The 16,220-nt window shown below is 44.2% G+C and overlaps 1 protein-coding gene across 1 annotated transcript; it reads right to left on the bottom strand.

Annotated features, from left to right (window-relative positions):
* Positions 1–9,561: 9,561 nt before the first annotated feature.
* Positions 9,562–12,023, bottom strand: LOC116193111. The gene is made up of 3 exons (XM_031521880.1): positions 11,812–12,023; positions 11,237–11,335; positions 9,562–11,103 (listed from the first exon to the last, which is right to left on the bottom strand). Exons 1-3 carry the CDS (start codon positions 12,006–12,008, stop codon positions 11,082–11,084), a joined length of 318 nt encoding a protein of 105 aa, XP_031377740.1. The 5' UTR covers positions 12,009–12,023; the 3' UTR covers positions 9,562–11,081.
* Positions 12,024–16,220: the final 4,197 nt, after the last annotated feature.

The following is a 16,220-nucleotide window of genomic DNA, read 5'->3' as shown; positions in this document are numbered from 1 at the left end:
CCGAAACTGGGACTGGCGTGGAGATCGGTGGGGGTACGAGCATAGGCGGTTCCAACATTGTCGCTGAAGGGACAGGAGTGATCGCCAGGAGATTAGCCGAGTGCGAGAAAGAAGGTGGTGCTGGAAGATTGTTAACCGGATGGGCCGCCGGCGCGTTCACTATCGTTAGGGCAGACGTATCTCCATTATCATTAATCAAGGTCGGCTGGGCCCATGGGCTTGGATCGACTGCTGGCCCGTACCTAGGAGGTGGGGTGAAGCTCGAAGAAGCGCGATTTGGGCCTTTAAGTAAGGCCATGAGCTCGGCCATATTTGTAGCCATGGTGGCAGCCAGTTAATTGACCGTGCTCTCAAGTACTGCAATACGTGCACGATCATCAGCTGCAGAAGATGGCTACCCTCTTGAATATGCCAGGTGTGCGCTCGAAGATGCAGGTGGCGGAAGATGAGTCGGGGAAGCTCCCTGATGTGTTGGTGGCACGCCTGCTGGGGACACGTGTGGTGGTGGCGCATGCATAGTCGGTGCTTGAGAATGAATTGGGGTGAGCGGCGTATCCTCCTCAAAGACAGTTAGTTGATTTTCCTCTGCCATTCTTTGCTGAAAACGAGTGGGATATCGGTGAGGCGCCGCTAGTTGTTAACACCTGTATTCCATAAGCCCGTAAATAAAGATTCTCTTTAAAATGGATAAAGTATTGAATAAAAAAGGGAATGCATGAAATGCATGAATTTTGAAAACTAATGCTGTTATTTGCATTGACTCCGAACGATCCAAAATATAATGCAAATTTTAAAAGAAATAGTCCTAAATCGATTTTCCACCGCGCCCGAGAAGCAAGCAATCATCGCCATGGATAGCCCTAGTTCAAGGGTCTGGCGGGGGTGTCTATCCTAGGGTGTATATGGACCCCCGCGGACCCTTTTCCTGGACCTCTCCAAAGCGGCGTTTACTCGTGCCAAGTCCTGATCGCGCCTCTGTAGCTCGGCACGGGTCTGGGCGAGCTCTCTCTGTAGTTGGCGCTGATCAACAAGCTGCTCCTCCTTCTCTGCGACTTCTCGACGAAGACGATCTCTTTCGGCTCTGATATAAGTGAGATCGGCTTGGATGGCCATATTTGAAGTGGGAGTTGCGCCGGATGACCAGCCATCTTCGACTCGCGGAGAGTTGACGAGATCCTCGTGTGCTGCTGGACCCCATCGGTAGAAGCGAATGATGTATTCTTCTGTAGCCTGTAAATCCCACTCATCAAGGGTCGGATGCTCGGGGAAGTATGGACGCTCAGTAAACACAGTTCGCCACGCATCCAGGACCTGTTCGACGTTACTTTGGCGATCTGCGGGTGTCTGATCCTCATGCCAAGTATGTTCAAATCTAGTTCGCGCCGTATCCTCGGGGACCGTCTGTAAGCTACCGAGCTGCCTCACTACTCGTGCCGGAAAATAAGTGGTGGATCCCGCATGACTCATGAGTGGGACTCCATAAAAATCAGGACACCTAAGGGCCATGGGTCCGGGTGGCATCCATGCGGCACGCCACTTGAAGCCCCTAAGTGCTATTTCACGAAAAATTTTGATCCACTCAGAGACCTTGCGTTCTTCCACACGCAGGAAGGGTAGTAACCGCGAAATGATAGACTCCGGACATGTGAAAAACATAACCGGACGAACAAGGCCGAAGGGGTTTGCATGGCTTTGGAGCCAAATTTGCAAAAGGATTGGGGACCCTCTCAACCTTCGATCGGTCTTTCTTGTAACGCGATCAAGGGATCGTATGGTCTCGGCCAACAAGGCCACCTCGTACTCGCGGCCTCCAACCACTTGGAGGACAACGCTAGCTAAGGTTGCGTCAATGTGACCGGCCGAGCGAGGGAATAATAGAGTCCCGAAAATTAAGAATAAGATCGCATGACAAATTTTTTTTGTAAAAGATCCCCTTGAACCTCGCGCGCTCGCATTTCAATAAAACGGAGAAGTTTCGCGGTGACTATCTCTGTGCCACCGGAATATGCAAGTTCAGCTTGTAGCTGAGACCTATGCACCCCGAGTAGACGCGATACCAAAACAAGTCGGGTGGTGTGGAAGTTAGGCTCCACAATGCCGCGGGTGGCTGCAATTCTTCCGACGAAAGTGCGATATTCCTCGATGGTAGGTGTGAGCTCGGTACCTTGGATGTTGAAGACGGTGTGGACTGGGTCCCAAAACGTTACCGCTGCTCCCAAGAAGTTCCAATCCACTCGGCACATGGCTAGCATTGGTATATCCCCAACAAAGGTCCTGATATAATTGCGGTCGACTTGACGTAGATGAGCCCAGATGTGACTGATTTCCTCGAGTGGTGGCGTGACCCTGTCGAGGTGTGGAAAGGAGACCGAGCGTGCCATCTCTTACCAAGATGAAAGGAAAACCGATTTAGGACTAGTTAATACAAATGACGCCTAATTTTGAAATTAGATGATGCATGGGTACAAAAAATAAATGCCCACGGCTTAATGTATACAACGTACATCTCTCTCAAAAATAGAAAAGGACTCAAATGGCACGCAGGTCGACTCGATGGACTGTTATTGAAGTTGGGTTGGAAGATGGCATGGAGCTCCTGCAGTATGCATGGTTTCGGCACTACAAGGACCGTGCTACTTAGGGATGGGGGCCCCCGACTCAAGGGTGTCAATTCCTTAAAATCGAGCGGGATTCTTTTCAAGGCCTAAGCGACAGTCGAACTGCGCGCCGTACCCCTACTTCGAGCCCATATCTAACCTATGCTCCAATTTCCGGTCGTGGGACGCGACCCATAGGTACCTAGAGTTATCATGATATGCAACGCAAGTGCATAAATGAAAGTGCGTAAAGTAGATAAGCGGAAAATTATGGAAAGCGGTAAATAAACAAGCAAACAAAGCAAGCGAGAACGAGCCCGAATCCTCTAACCCTGTTTGGATTCTCAAATAAAAAACTTTAACTTTAACTTTAATTTTAACTTAACACACTACACAACAAAAATATACATTTCCCAAGTCAAAAATTTTAACTTTAACTTTAACTCAACACACTACATAACAAAAACACACGTTTCCTAAGTCAAATTTATAATCACATCCTACTTGTCATTTTTCACAATCAAAATCAAAATCAAAATCAAAGTTACTTCAACTCTGAAACCAAACGCACCATAAGTGTCCTCAGTGGAGTCGCCAAGCTGTGCGCACCCGAATTTTAATCTCGTCGGGGCACGCATGCGCGCGCCTAAATGCAACGCGGCTTCGGAGTGTCCACTTTCCCGGGGACGCGCGACGGACGCACGTGAGAAGGAGTCGCCACTACCTGTTTACGACCCGAAGGTCGAGGGCCGGTGAGTCGCCCAGGTCTAGGGGTATGGATACACCTAGTATGTTAAGGCAATGGTCTTGTACGGAACCGGAAATTCTGAATTCGAGGATTCTATTACGTGTGGGCTTATATCTCACACGCCCTTTCGGTACTCTAGCTTACTAGGCTTGCCATTTTATTTATTTACCGCATAATTTAGAGTTGCACTCGACTCGCCCGTTTTGACACCGTAAATTCGAAGAGACACTTGAACCGTCCACTCTCCAACCGGGATTATTACATGAATAAATATACATCATAAACCCTTACATTGTTCTCTCAAATAAATAAAAGACAAGCTACAATTACTAAATTCCGGTCGGTTCGCATTCGGCCATGATTTCACTCATGCTCACCGTATAGTTTTGGAAAATACCGAAAATTAAATTAAATACACACTCGGTGTATGGGGGCATTGGACCCCATGATCGACGGTTATGGGCGTTGGACCCAGTGTGAATCGAGTCCTAAAGGATCGGGCTCGATCCGCATAACAAACAAGTGCAAAAAATGTAACAAGCAAGCTCAAATAAACAAACAATGAGATTTCTTGTTATCGCCGAATTTACGTGAATTAACTAATTATTAACCGAGATATCTTGGCATACAAATCCTACCTTAAAACAAACAAAAGGAGTGATAGATAGGGCATGTAGCATCCAACATTATTTTAACGGACCCGACAGACGTGATGTCCATAGTCAAGTCTCAAATGTGTGGATTGTTTTTAGATTATTCTGTATCGTGACAATATGGCCTTTACAGATTAAGAGTATTTTCACCTAAAACCCAAAACCTAACCCTCTATTTGACTATTGCCCATGTTTGATTTAAGTCGAGTTTGAGATTAATCTGTTTTTCCATGTTTTAACCCGTTCTAAACACAAACCTATACTAGAGTGACGGTAGGACAAGAACCGATAGTCATCCCTTTGAATCGAAAAATATGTATGTGTATGAAAAATCAGATTACGTAACACGTATCTCAATACTTTTGAAATTGTGAATTTAAAAAGGGAGTGACTAACAGTTCTTGAACTGTCGACGCGATTACAGATTATTAATCGGTTCGTACAATTTATTTAAAATAGTCAAGTGATTTGATTTAGCCAAATTTAACGTTCCAATTATCCCGTATCTAGAATTTTAGGTTAATTAGAAATTTGCCGAATACTTTAGTTTACGGATTTCGAGCCGTGGAGATAGCCATTAATTGACCGCCCGATAAACTCTAATTTCCAACATGGTCACATTGTATACATATAATTACAAAAATAAAATATTTAAATGGGGCACATACATTTTCGGTGGGTGATCCAAGTAGGAAAGGGTCGGATATTTTTAGAAAATGTCCAGGGGACTGAATTGAACGATTTTAAAAGAGCAGGGACTGATTTGAAAATTCGGATGAAGTTTCAGGGATCAATTTGAAAATTCTGAAAAAATTTGGGACTGTGTAAAAATTACTGAAAATGTCCTAGGACTTATTTGAAATGAATTTGAAAATCTGGACTGATCTGAAAACAAAATAATGGCCCTAGGACTAAACTGAAACAACTTGAAAAGTTCCTTGGGATGCTTGAAAAATTCTAAGAATTCAAGGGCTGATTGGAAAATAGTAAAATGAATGGGACTTGATTGAAAAGAATTTTTCAAATTCGAGGTAGATCTGAAAAGGGTGAAAAATGATCCCGGGACTAGAGTTCAGGGTAGATCTAAAAAAAATAAAATGCGCCCTCTGGACTGAAATGTGACAAAATAGAAAGTTCGTAAAATCGAGTACGGGACAAATCCGATCACCCACGTGATCCAAGAACACTCATTTCACATTATATCCATCAAGCAAGCAATAATATTCAGGAAATGTGCCATAATCATGCCACTAAGTCAAGAATTTATCTAGTCCGGAAAGTTGAGGGGCTTCTCTGTAAAAATAAAAAAAATCGCCGGATAAATCGAGTCGGATTGAGTCGGATCAGACTACTTGCCCGAAGGAGGAACCGCCCGGAAGAGCTGCTGGACCGGATTGGGGACGTTGGGCCGGAATGGGCCGAACTTTCTGGCTGGACCTGCGAAGAAAGTGAACTGGGCCGAGGCCTGTTAGCTGGCGGGCGGTCGGGATCGCCGGGAACGGCGGCGACGGCGCTGCGGGCGACAGTTCTCGTCCTTGGACACCGCGGTGAGGGCTGTAATGGACGCCAGTGACGGTTCTGGACACCGCCGACGCTTCGCCGTGGTCGATCTGGGCCTCACTGGAGTTTAAGCGATCGAAATCGGGGGAGTTTTTCGATTTTTCGGCGACGGTTCCCGAATTCCACCGATTTCAAAATTCTCTAAAATGAGAACCAATTTCCCGTTTTCTCTCACTGGGTTTTGTTCGTTTTGATCCGAATCGTATTTCCGTCCATTTAATTGCAATTTCTTCCCCTTTTCCGTTAAGATTTCAGCCGATTTTGGAGAAAATCGCGAAAATCGCAATTTTGGGGGTTCTGGGCCGGCGGGGATCGTGGGCAGCCGGTGAGCACTGCCCGGCCCTGCTTAGCCTGCCCGAACCTTTTTTTAAAAAAAAATATTAGGGCCGGCGGGATCATGGGCAGCCGGTCAGCGCTGCCCGGCCTACCCAAAATATTTTTTTTAATTTATTTATTTATGTACATATATATATATATATTTAGAAAAAGGTAATAAATTAGGAAATGTCGATTTTGTCCCCCCTAGAGTCGATGAACCGAAATTGGGTGCTGACAAAGGACATCGAAGAATATCTCATATTTATGATATTGTGTAATCTTTGATATCTTCCAGATTTATTGTATTTCGTCTGCTATAAATAAGAGCACCTCCACACGATTATGTGTGTGAGCCAATTCTATCTAGTCAAGAAATTCATCATGGTATAATAGTAAAAAATCTTGGCATAGTCGTGACATTCAGTTGCTTGGAGCGCCGGCGCATCCGGCTTGATTGGGTGCGCCCGGCAACCCCAGTTCCATTATAGTTCTCGAAATCCTTGCCTGGCAACCCCAGTTCCGCCTTGTTTTCTCAGTCTTTGTCGATATCCCTACAACCTCTCCAATCTCTCGCTCAGCTTTAGTGGTCCCTTCCTCTCACACTTTCTCCTTCCAGGCCATTCCCTCAACCACGCCACTTTTTACATCGCAACCCTCTATCATCCGACTCTCTCTCACTCAATGAACTCGTCATTCGATCCCCTGTGTCCTTAATTCTTCAATCTTCCAATATGAATTGAGCTTTGCTCTTCCTCTACCTTTCCTGCTGCAAACTAAGCCAAAATTGGCCTTATTCTCCTCTCACAGTAGTTGTCTCTCTCTTACTCCGTTGCTGCTGCTCCTCCACTTCATGCAGCCCCCTATACTTTCTTTCCTTGCTAAACTGCTGCTTTCGTGTCTCCAGAAACCACGTGCAGCCTCTGCTTGCTCTCTGGCCATCCAGCATCTTAACGAGTTCCCCTCATCTCCTTCAATCTTCTGGCCATCCCGAGCTTCGGCCATGGCCTTATTATCATAGGATCTCTCTCAGCCTCTCCAATATTAACTGGTCATCACAGCTTCTGCTTCTCTTCCAGCTTTCGACTGCTTGGCATTTGCTTGATCTCATCACCCTCTCTCAATCACATTCAGTTCCGACCACACAAAAGCACAATCAGTTTCTTTTTCATCTTCGAGACTCTAGCTGAGCTGCTGCTATCATGTCCTCCTTTCTTTACATGGATAGATGTTGTTATGGTGACCTCATTCATTCTTTCACAGATTTTAATTTCCTCTCTCGAGTCAGCAATATCATCCTCTCAGCTTCCAATACTTAGATGAAGAGCTTCCACAATGGCTATGAACGGGAATGCAAATCTAATTTATTTGGAGGTAAGGAAGAAGAAAAGAATAAGGGCCACATCACTCTGCCCAATTTTCAACGATGCCCACCTCACGGTAGAACAACTTAAGGATGACAATCATATGGCAAGAAAATTAACAAGGATTTTCACTGATCCAATCGCAACATGAAGTTCATCCCGTTACGCTTGCAGGGAAGTGTTAGAGAGAGAGTCAAGCGATGTCGTATCAAGGATATCGAAGAATATCTCATATTTATGATATTGTGTAATCTTTGATATCTTCTAAATTTATTGTATTTCATTTGCTATAAATAAGAGCACCTCTACAATATTAGTGTGAGCCGATTCTATCTAGGGAAAAAGACAAAAATCCCCCTTGTGGTTTGTGATCGGGACAAATCGCACCATGTTCTTTTGTTTGGGACAATTAACCCCCATGTGGTTTGCTCCGTTAGACATAAGCAGTTACGACGTTAATTTTTTTTTTCCATTTTCAGTCCTCAATCTTTAGTCTTTTAATCATTTTGGTTCTAAATCCTTTTCTTTTATCGTTCATTTTCTCAACTATTCATTTTGTTTAATTTTAGTCCTATAAAGAAAATCGAAAGGAAAGGAGGGGTCGCCGGTACCCACAGAGGACGCCGACGACCTCAGTAAAGGGGTCGGGGTCGAGGTCGGGGTCGCCGATTGGTGGCCCCCACCCTGAATCGACCGGGGACCTCCGACTTGGAGTCCTCGATCAATTCAGGGTTGGAGTCGCCAATCGGCGACCCCCACCCCTCAACTGAGGTCGCCGGCGTCCTCCATGGGTACCGACGACCTCAGTGGAGGGGTCGGGGTCGCCGATTGGCTGCCTCAACCCCGAATCGACCGAGGACCGCCGACTCAGAGTCCTCAGTTTATTCGGGGTTAGGGCCGCCAATCGACAACCCCGACCCTCCATCGAGATCGTCGGCGTCCTTTGTGGGTATCGGCGACCTCGGTGGAGGGCTTGGGGTCTCCGATTGGCAATCCCGACCCCCATTTCCTTTCGATTTTCTTTATAGGACTAAAATGAAAAGTTGATGATAGGAATGATAAAAGAAAAAGATTTAAAACTAAAATGATTAAAAGACTAAAGATTGAGGACTGAAAATGAAAAAAAAGTAATGTCGTAACCCCTATATCTAACAGAGCAAATCACAAGGAGACTAATTGTCTCAAATAAAAGAACATGATGCGATTTGTCTCAACCCCAAACTACAAGGGGATTTTTGTCTTTTTCCCTTCTATCTACTTTAGAAATTCTCCAGTCATGAAAAAACTTCAATCAAATGTGGTGGTCACCTATTCATCTCGAACAACTCAATGCGTGGACCTTTTCATCTAGTTGGCATTAATTATTATCCGATGAGATTATAGGGCAATTATCTAGCCCACAATACGATCTTTGTAAACTCAAAAATGATAGGGTAGACGATAGAACCTACACTGCAGTTGTACACACTTCATTTAAGAATTAAGAGGTTTTAATTCGATTTTTATTAGTAGGAATACCTGTTAACCCTTTATTTAGCTTCCTATGTCCTTGTACTAAATTATAGTCCTGTTGTGTAATTAAAAAAAGAAAAGAAAAGATAGAAACCTATAAAACAGTTAGGTAACAACTCATCCAGAACACGTTACTTTCGGAATAAATGTCATGGGAACGAAAAAGGGCGCAATCAGAAAACATAATTAAGAAAGGGAAAATTCTCGACCGTTCAGGGCCACAGGGGGATCAAAGAGTCTCTTATCATTGGGTTTCTTCCAACCAAAGGGATCCCCTCAGAATATAATGATTCTCTTAGGTAAGTTGTTCCTTTGCTTCTTCCTGGGCAATCCAAAAATCATTCTCCCTTTCAGTACAAAAGTTGGTCAAATTTTTAATCTGATTTGAGGGGCATGTGTTCCATAATCAAACCTTCATTGGCTCCACTAATTGACGCCAAATCTATAGATATCCCTCTTGGAAATTAGAATAGAGGCTTTTTTAATCTATGAACGTCAACTTGCACTAACCACATATTGTTTTCAGTTGATTTCTATCTTTGATTGTGCAGGTAAAGTGCATCTGCTGGTAAATTAGAATGGAAGGCTTTGCTATTATGCGAACAATGAAGAGGGTTTCATCCTTTTCTATGTTAGGTTTTAAAAAGAGAAGACTATCAATTTGGGCCTGAAAGATTCCGTAGCCATTAGTTTAGTCTCTGAACTATTTTTGCCACTTATTTCATCCCCAAAAGATCATTTCGTCTACCATATTGGTCCAACTGTCATCCAACCATGAAATCCTTAACGGAAAATCAATGTGGCAGCTTATGTGGACGCAATGACGTTAACAAGACGCTTTTTTAATTCCAAACATACAACGGGGTCAATTTCGGTCTCTTCCCAGCCCCAAATAATCCCGAAACGACGTTATGTTGGGATTCCGATAATAACAAATTAAAAAAAAGAAGGGAAAAGAAAAAAAGAAATCTACTGTTTATCTTCTTCTTTGAAGAAGATGAATAGTAGCCCGGGGAGCCACGAGTAGCACAGGAGGTCCGAGAGGGCTCATCTTCCACCCAACTCACCAACCATCCCGTCACCTTCCCCTAAAACATCGATTGCCCAGTAAGTCTCACCCTCCGCCCTAGAACACAGATAGACGAACAGCTTGCAACTCATCTCAATCCCGAAATTGGTTAACAGGGTCCTGCACTTCCCCAGATTGACCCAACTCAGGTGCCAGGTGAGGCCCGAATCGTTCCCGCCGGTATCCTAGGAGGAGTTGGCCAAAGGCCAACCCTTCCTGAAAGGCAGGACCTTGAAGTTAGGCAGGTGGTGGAGTTGTTTTCCAGGAGCAGGGTCTTGAGGGTGTCGAGTCCCCGCGAGGTCGGGCCAAGTGGGTCGGCGGATTTTGGGGTCTTGTCCTTATCGAGTGGCCCGCAAAGGCATGGGAGTTCAGGTTGAGCGACGTCGTTTTGGATTTAATTTGAGTTGTTAGGAGACCGAAAACGACGTCGTTAATTGTTTGGGACTAAAAAAACGAGTTGTTAACATCGTTGCGTCCATGTAGGACGCCACGTTAATTTTCCATTAAGGATTTCACGGCTGGATAATGGTTGGACTAATATGGTAGACAAAATGATATTTCAAGGACGAAATAGGTGATGAATGCAAAACCGGAAGATGGAAACGCATAGCAACCCCAACTGACATGGGAGAGCTTCTAAGTTGAGAGCTTCTCTCCTAAGTTGAGAGCTTCTCTCTCCTAGTCCCTTTGTTGGAAGCAATTTCCTCCTCCTCCTCCCTCGTTCACCAGACAATCCAGGAGATCTTCAGCAGCTAAAATGCAGGAATCTACATTCAATGATCTGCAACACCCTTTAATTCCAATCGCAGAAATGCAGGAATCGCCATTCAAAGAACTGCAACAACCTTCAACTCCAACAACTCGAAGTACATCTCCCTTTGTTCACCCATCTCCATGCAACAACCAGACCTCCCACGAATTTACTCCCACAACCTACATTCTGCCTGCTCTCTTAACCGCATTCACTAACCCAAAACACAAGCCTCTACAACCAAGGCAACGCCCAGCTCCAGCAAACCTCCACCAAAGCCATAACCAACACCCAGCTACCATTCTTAAACCCGCAACCACAAGATACCCCACCACCAATGGATCCCACCGACCTGGAAAACTCCCTGGCAGAGATATTCGGCTCACAGATGTCCATGGCCCACGATCAGGAACCTCTTGATCTGCCGTCCAATGAGGAAGAAGTACAAGAAGAAATCCCTCTAACCCTCCTTATTAAGCCTTTCGGCTTTAAACCCCCACCGCCAAAAGCCATCATACCACGACTTCTTCAAGACTGGAACATCAAAAAGGGAGTCACAATCACACCAAAGAGATACACAGACAACATTATGGTCTGCCTCTTCAAAGATCAAAAAGACATGTTATATGTAGAAAGGGACCGAGCATGGTCAGTCCAGGGAGCTCACCTGATGATCGAGCCCTGGGACAGGAGAATGTCACTGGAGGAAATCACTTTCGACTCAATCACATTCTGGATCCATATTCGAGGAATCCCACCTGAAATGCTGTCAAGAAAGAACATCACAAATTGGCCGAAAGAGCAGGTCAGGTAGTCGATATTGACTGGAAGGACTCACCATCTCTCCCCAAATGGTACGTCACACCGAGAGCCCTAATTAAAGTCCCGATATCAAGACCACTCTGTCCGGGACATCTCATCAACCGAAAGAACGGGAAGGTACAATGGGTCTACTTTAAATATGAGCTTTTGTTACGATGTGGAATCCTCGGTCACGACCAAAGCCACTGCATGTCCGATACACCAGCAATACCGAATCTCTATGGACCGTGGCTTCGCTACGATAATCAATCCGACATCCCACCGCCACAGGTCTCAGCTAATCTGACTCCATCTCCGACGCCGACCCCGGCTACCCATCATCCAGACTCTAAAACCCAAACCCCAACCCCTCACCGAAGCTCGACTCCCTAGAAATCAAAATATATGCTCAGTTTCAATTGCTCTGGAAGTGGCACTGACCTGATGGAAGGAAGCGACAGCACACCCCAAATTAATGCTCCAGCTGGAAGGTACTCTAAACAAGAGGCGAAGTCGCCGACCGTTGCAGACCCGGAGAAGATTGCAGGTACGGATGCATCAGAGGATTTTCTGCACGGAGGCATGATCCGGGGAAACCCTGCTGAGAAGAGGAACTCGAGAAAACCCGCCAGCCCCATATCTCTCTCTACCGATACATTATACTCTGGACTCATTGAAATGCAAGCCTAGCAGGAAGCCCAATTCTAGGAATGGCCCGAAGAGAACCGAAGCCCAACGACAACGGGAAACCAAGTCCACAGCTGGCCTAGCCAATTCTGTAGCCAAACCCCAGAGCGGGCCCAAAGAAATCTGAAGTCAAGCCCAGGCCCAGGACTGAATAGACCCACTGCAGGCCGGGAATTTCCTAGCTGTCCGCGTACCTACCCAGCCAGCCCAAACCCCGATCTGAACGGATCCATTCCAGGCCGAAAATTTTCTGGATGCCCTCGGCCCTTCCCAGCCGATTTTACCAGTTCTGAAGATGTCAAGATCACATTCCAACGATGGATGACCTCTTCAAGCTTTCCGCTCCGTACTCCAGAATCTTCAACAAAATGGCAAAAACAATAGGAGAGGTCGTGCAAATGGACTGGACTGTTCTTCAAACTCCGAACTATTTCGATGGATGCAGCCAAAGCACCCCCTGGGGAACGGTGCCCTTCAACAACAATTCATGGATGACTGAGACGTAATTTTATATGGAAGAGGTGGAAAAGGAGACTAATATCGATGAAATCCAAATGGTCGGGGAGGCGGGCCTTAACAAGTCCTCAAGGAAGTCATGAGTCTACTGGCCTGGAATTGTTGGGGTTAGGGGAGAACTGACAGTTCGAGCACTACGACTACTCGTTTGAAAATACCGTTCGAGTATGATATTTCTTTCAGAAACAAAAACCAATTCCAAGCACTGTAATAAAATATCAAGGCACTGCAACCTTGAAGGCATCTTCACAATCGATTCCTCAAATGCATCTGGTGGCTTATGCCTTCTTTGAAATACCGAGCTAAAGGTAACCATCCTTAAATCTTCCTCTTACTATATCCATGCATTTATTAAACACCATATTCTACCAGCTCCGTGGATACTTATTGCAGTATACGAGCCACCTTATATGCATTATAAACCCTTGTTCTGGGCTGAGCTAACTGATATAGCCAATACTATTGAATGCCCATGGTTGATTGTCGATGATTTTAATGAAATTTGTGCTGTATCTGATAAGATTGGAGGGCGTAATTATGCATCATCTTCTCGTTCCTTCCTTGATTCATTTCTTAATCAATTGAGTTGTGTAGATCTAGGCTTTACTGGTAACCCATTCACTTGGAGGAATAAAAGATTAGGTCTAGTTTTTATAAAACAAAGACTAGATAGGGCAATTACAAATGATGAATAGAGAACCATTTTTTCAAGAGCAAGAGTTTTCGATTTTCCACAAATTAGATCCGATCATAATCCTATTTTACTAAAACTGTGGATGGACTATTCTCACAAACCTAAACCGTTTCGTTTTGAGGAATCCTGGACCCGTGATAAATCAAGCAATCAAATTGTCAAAAAGGCTTGGAATAAAATTATGAATGGATTAAAAGCTTTCCAACTCTCATCCAAAATTAAAATAGTAAAAACAGATATTAGGAAATGGAACAGAGAGGTATTTGGATATTGCGACGCTAACATTGCGGTTATAATGGAGAAACTTGAAGAAATCCAAGGAAAGCCCCCCACGGCCGAAAACAAAGAGCAAGAAGAAAAACTAGCTGCAGAGCTCGAAGAGAATCTCACTAGGAAAGATCTCATATGGCAACATAAATCGAGGGAACTCTGTCTGAAAGAAGGAGACAGAAACTCCAAATTTTTCCACCTCTCAACTCAAATCATATCGCAGCCATTAAGGACAACAACGAGGAATGGACTCAAGATCGTGATGGAATAGGCAACTACTTCCTGAGAAATTTCCAGGAACTCTTTAATACTTCCCACCCCGTTATACCTGAACATATGAAAAACTTAATCAGCCACATCATCACAGAGTCTTAGAACGAAAGCCTAATCCAAATTCCAAACGACAAGGAAATCCTAATGGCCATCAATTCAATTCCAAATCTTAAAGCACCAGGACCATATGGAATTCCCTCTCTTTTCTACAAACACTACGGAGAAACGGTAAAGCCCATTCTTCTTTTTGTTGTGAAGAACTTTTTCATCTCAGGCTATATACTCAAGGAATGGAACAACACACTCATATGCCTCATACCGAAATGCCAAGGAGCCTCATCTTTCAGAGACTTTAGACCCATTAGCCTCTACAACGTTTGCTACAAAATCATCTATAAAATTATAGCAAACAGACTCAAACCTCTGCTCTACAAGATCATCTCCCTAAACCAAACCGCATTCATCGAAGGGAGATGGATAAATGAGAATGGATTACTTGCCCAATAGATCCCTCACACAATGAGGAAAACAAAGGCCCGCAAGGGATTGATAGGAATGAAAATTGACTTTATAAAAAGCCTTTGATAAGATAGAATGAAACTTTATCATCAAGATCCTAGAAAAGCTGGGATTCCACTCGACCTTCATATTATGGATCTACCAGTGCATCTCAACATCTACCTTTTCTATCTTACTCAATGGCTCACCCATGGCTATTTCTCACCAACTAGAGGTATAAGGCAAGGAGACCCTATTTCACCGTATTTATTTGTCATATCAATGGAAATAGTGTCTCAACTCCTCTACATGGCAGAAATCAATGGTGACATCAAGGGCATTCAAATTAGTAGAGGAGGGCCGCATATTTCCCATCTAATGTTTGTAGATGACATTCTCATCCTCTCAAAAGCAACCGAAGCAAACATCAGAAACATAAAAAGTTCTTTAGATAAATTTTGCGCTTGATCGGGTCAAGAAGTCAACTACGCTAAATCAGGGATCTTCTTATCCAAGAACTGCACAACAAACATATGGAGATATGTAAAAACCACTATGGGCATGAGGAAACTCAAGGAAGACACCAAGTACCTGGGAAACCCTTTCATCATCAAAAGAAAAAAGAAGGAATCATTCTAATTCGTAATCGACAAAATCAAGCGCAAGCTGGCTTCATGGAAGGCAAAAGCACTCTCTTGAGTGGGTAGAGCAACCTTAATTACCTCCGTGATTAATAGCACCCCGATCTACATAATGTCACTTTTCAGACTACCAAAATCCACGTTCAACACCATCGACAAAGTGACAAGGAGATTCTGGTGGGATACAAACAAAGAAGAGGGCACATACTATGCACCGAGGAGTTGGGATTCCATTTGTCAACCGAAAGCAAAAGGAGGATTAGGATTCCGAAGAGCAGAAGATTCAAACAAAGCAATGCTGTCCAAAACAGCTTGGGCATTGACATAGACCAATACTAGCCTAGCAGGTCGAGCTGTTAAGGCAAAATACGGTAACTTCCTAAACTCTTTCAATCGCTCATCTCCCTCACCAATATGAAAAGGCCTACAATGGTGAAGTAATACCATCCAGGTAAGTACTTGCTTCTCCGTAGGTAATGGCTCCACCATTTCAGCCTGGCTAGACCCATGGGTCTCAGGTACGAATGATCACAAACCCTCCCCCAGACTAAATGTGGCTCTGGATCCGGAGCTAAAGGTAAGTGATTTGATGTTATTCCATCCAAAAGATAAAACGTCCTACTACTCACATCTCTTTTCAAGCAAGAAACGGTGGACAACATCCTCAGAATACATCTGTCCAAGACGACATCGAAGACTTTGCTATATGGACTCCAAACACTTTAGGGAAGCACTCAGTCAAATCCTTCTATCTCATAGACCAACAGAATAGGTTCCATAACCATACTGGCATTGTGTGGAAAGCTATTTGGAGCCTAAAAATTCATGAACTTCTAAAACTCCACCTCTGGAGAATAGCCAGTGAAAGCCTCTCCTAATTTAGTGAAGAAAACGCTCCATGTCCTCTTTGCTAAACTAGTTCCGATAAATTTGACCATCTCTATGGAGATTGTCTCTTTTATCATGTTGCTTGGAAGGAATCACCATGGGATTTACAATCAAACATCATCCTGAGCACTAATACTAAGGATTTGATCAACTTTGTTGTTTGCCCTCCACATACTTCTTTATCAAACTCTCTTGACAAGAACAAGTTTTCTCTATATGCTGCAATCACTATCTACCAATTATGGAACTCATGAAACGATGTTTTACATGCAGGAAAACCACCAGACCTTTACGATACAATCAAGAGAATCAAAAGGGTTTTAAGGAGCACAGCAAGAGCAGTCGCAATGCAGGGCAACAAGAAGAAGGCTCGCACCCATCAC

The sequence above is a fragment of the Punica granatum genome, chromosome 1, assembly GCF_007655135.1.
Source record: "Punica granatum isolate Tunisia-2019 chromosome 1, ASM765513v2, whole genome shotgun sequence".
Lineage (NCBI taxonomy): Eukaryota > Viridiplantae > Streptophyta > Magnoliopsida > Myrtales > Lythraceae > Punica > Punica granatum.
The sequence above is the reverse complement of the archived record's forward strand: the minus strand, read 5'-3'. Positions and strand labels throughout refer to the sequence as shown.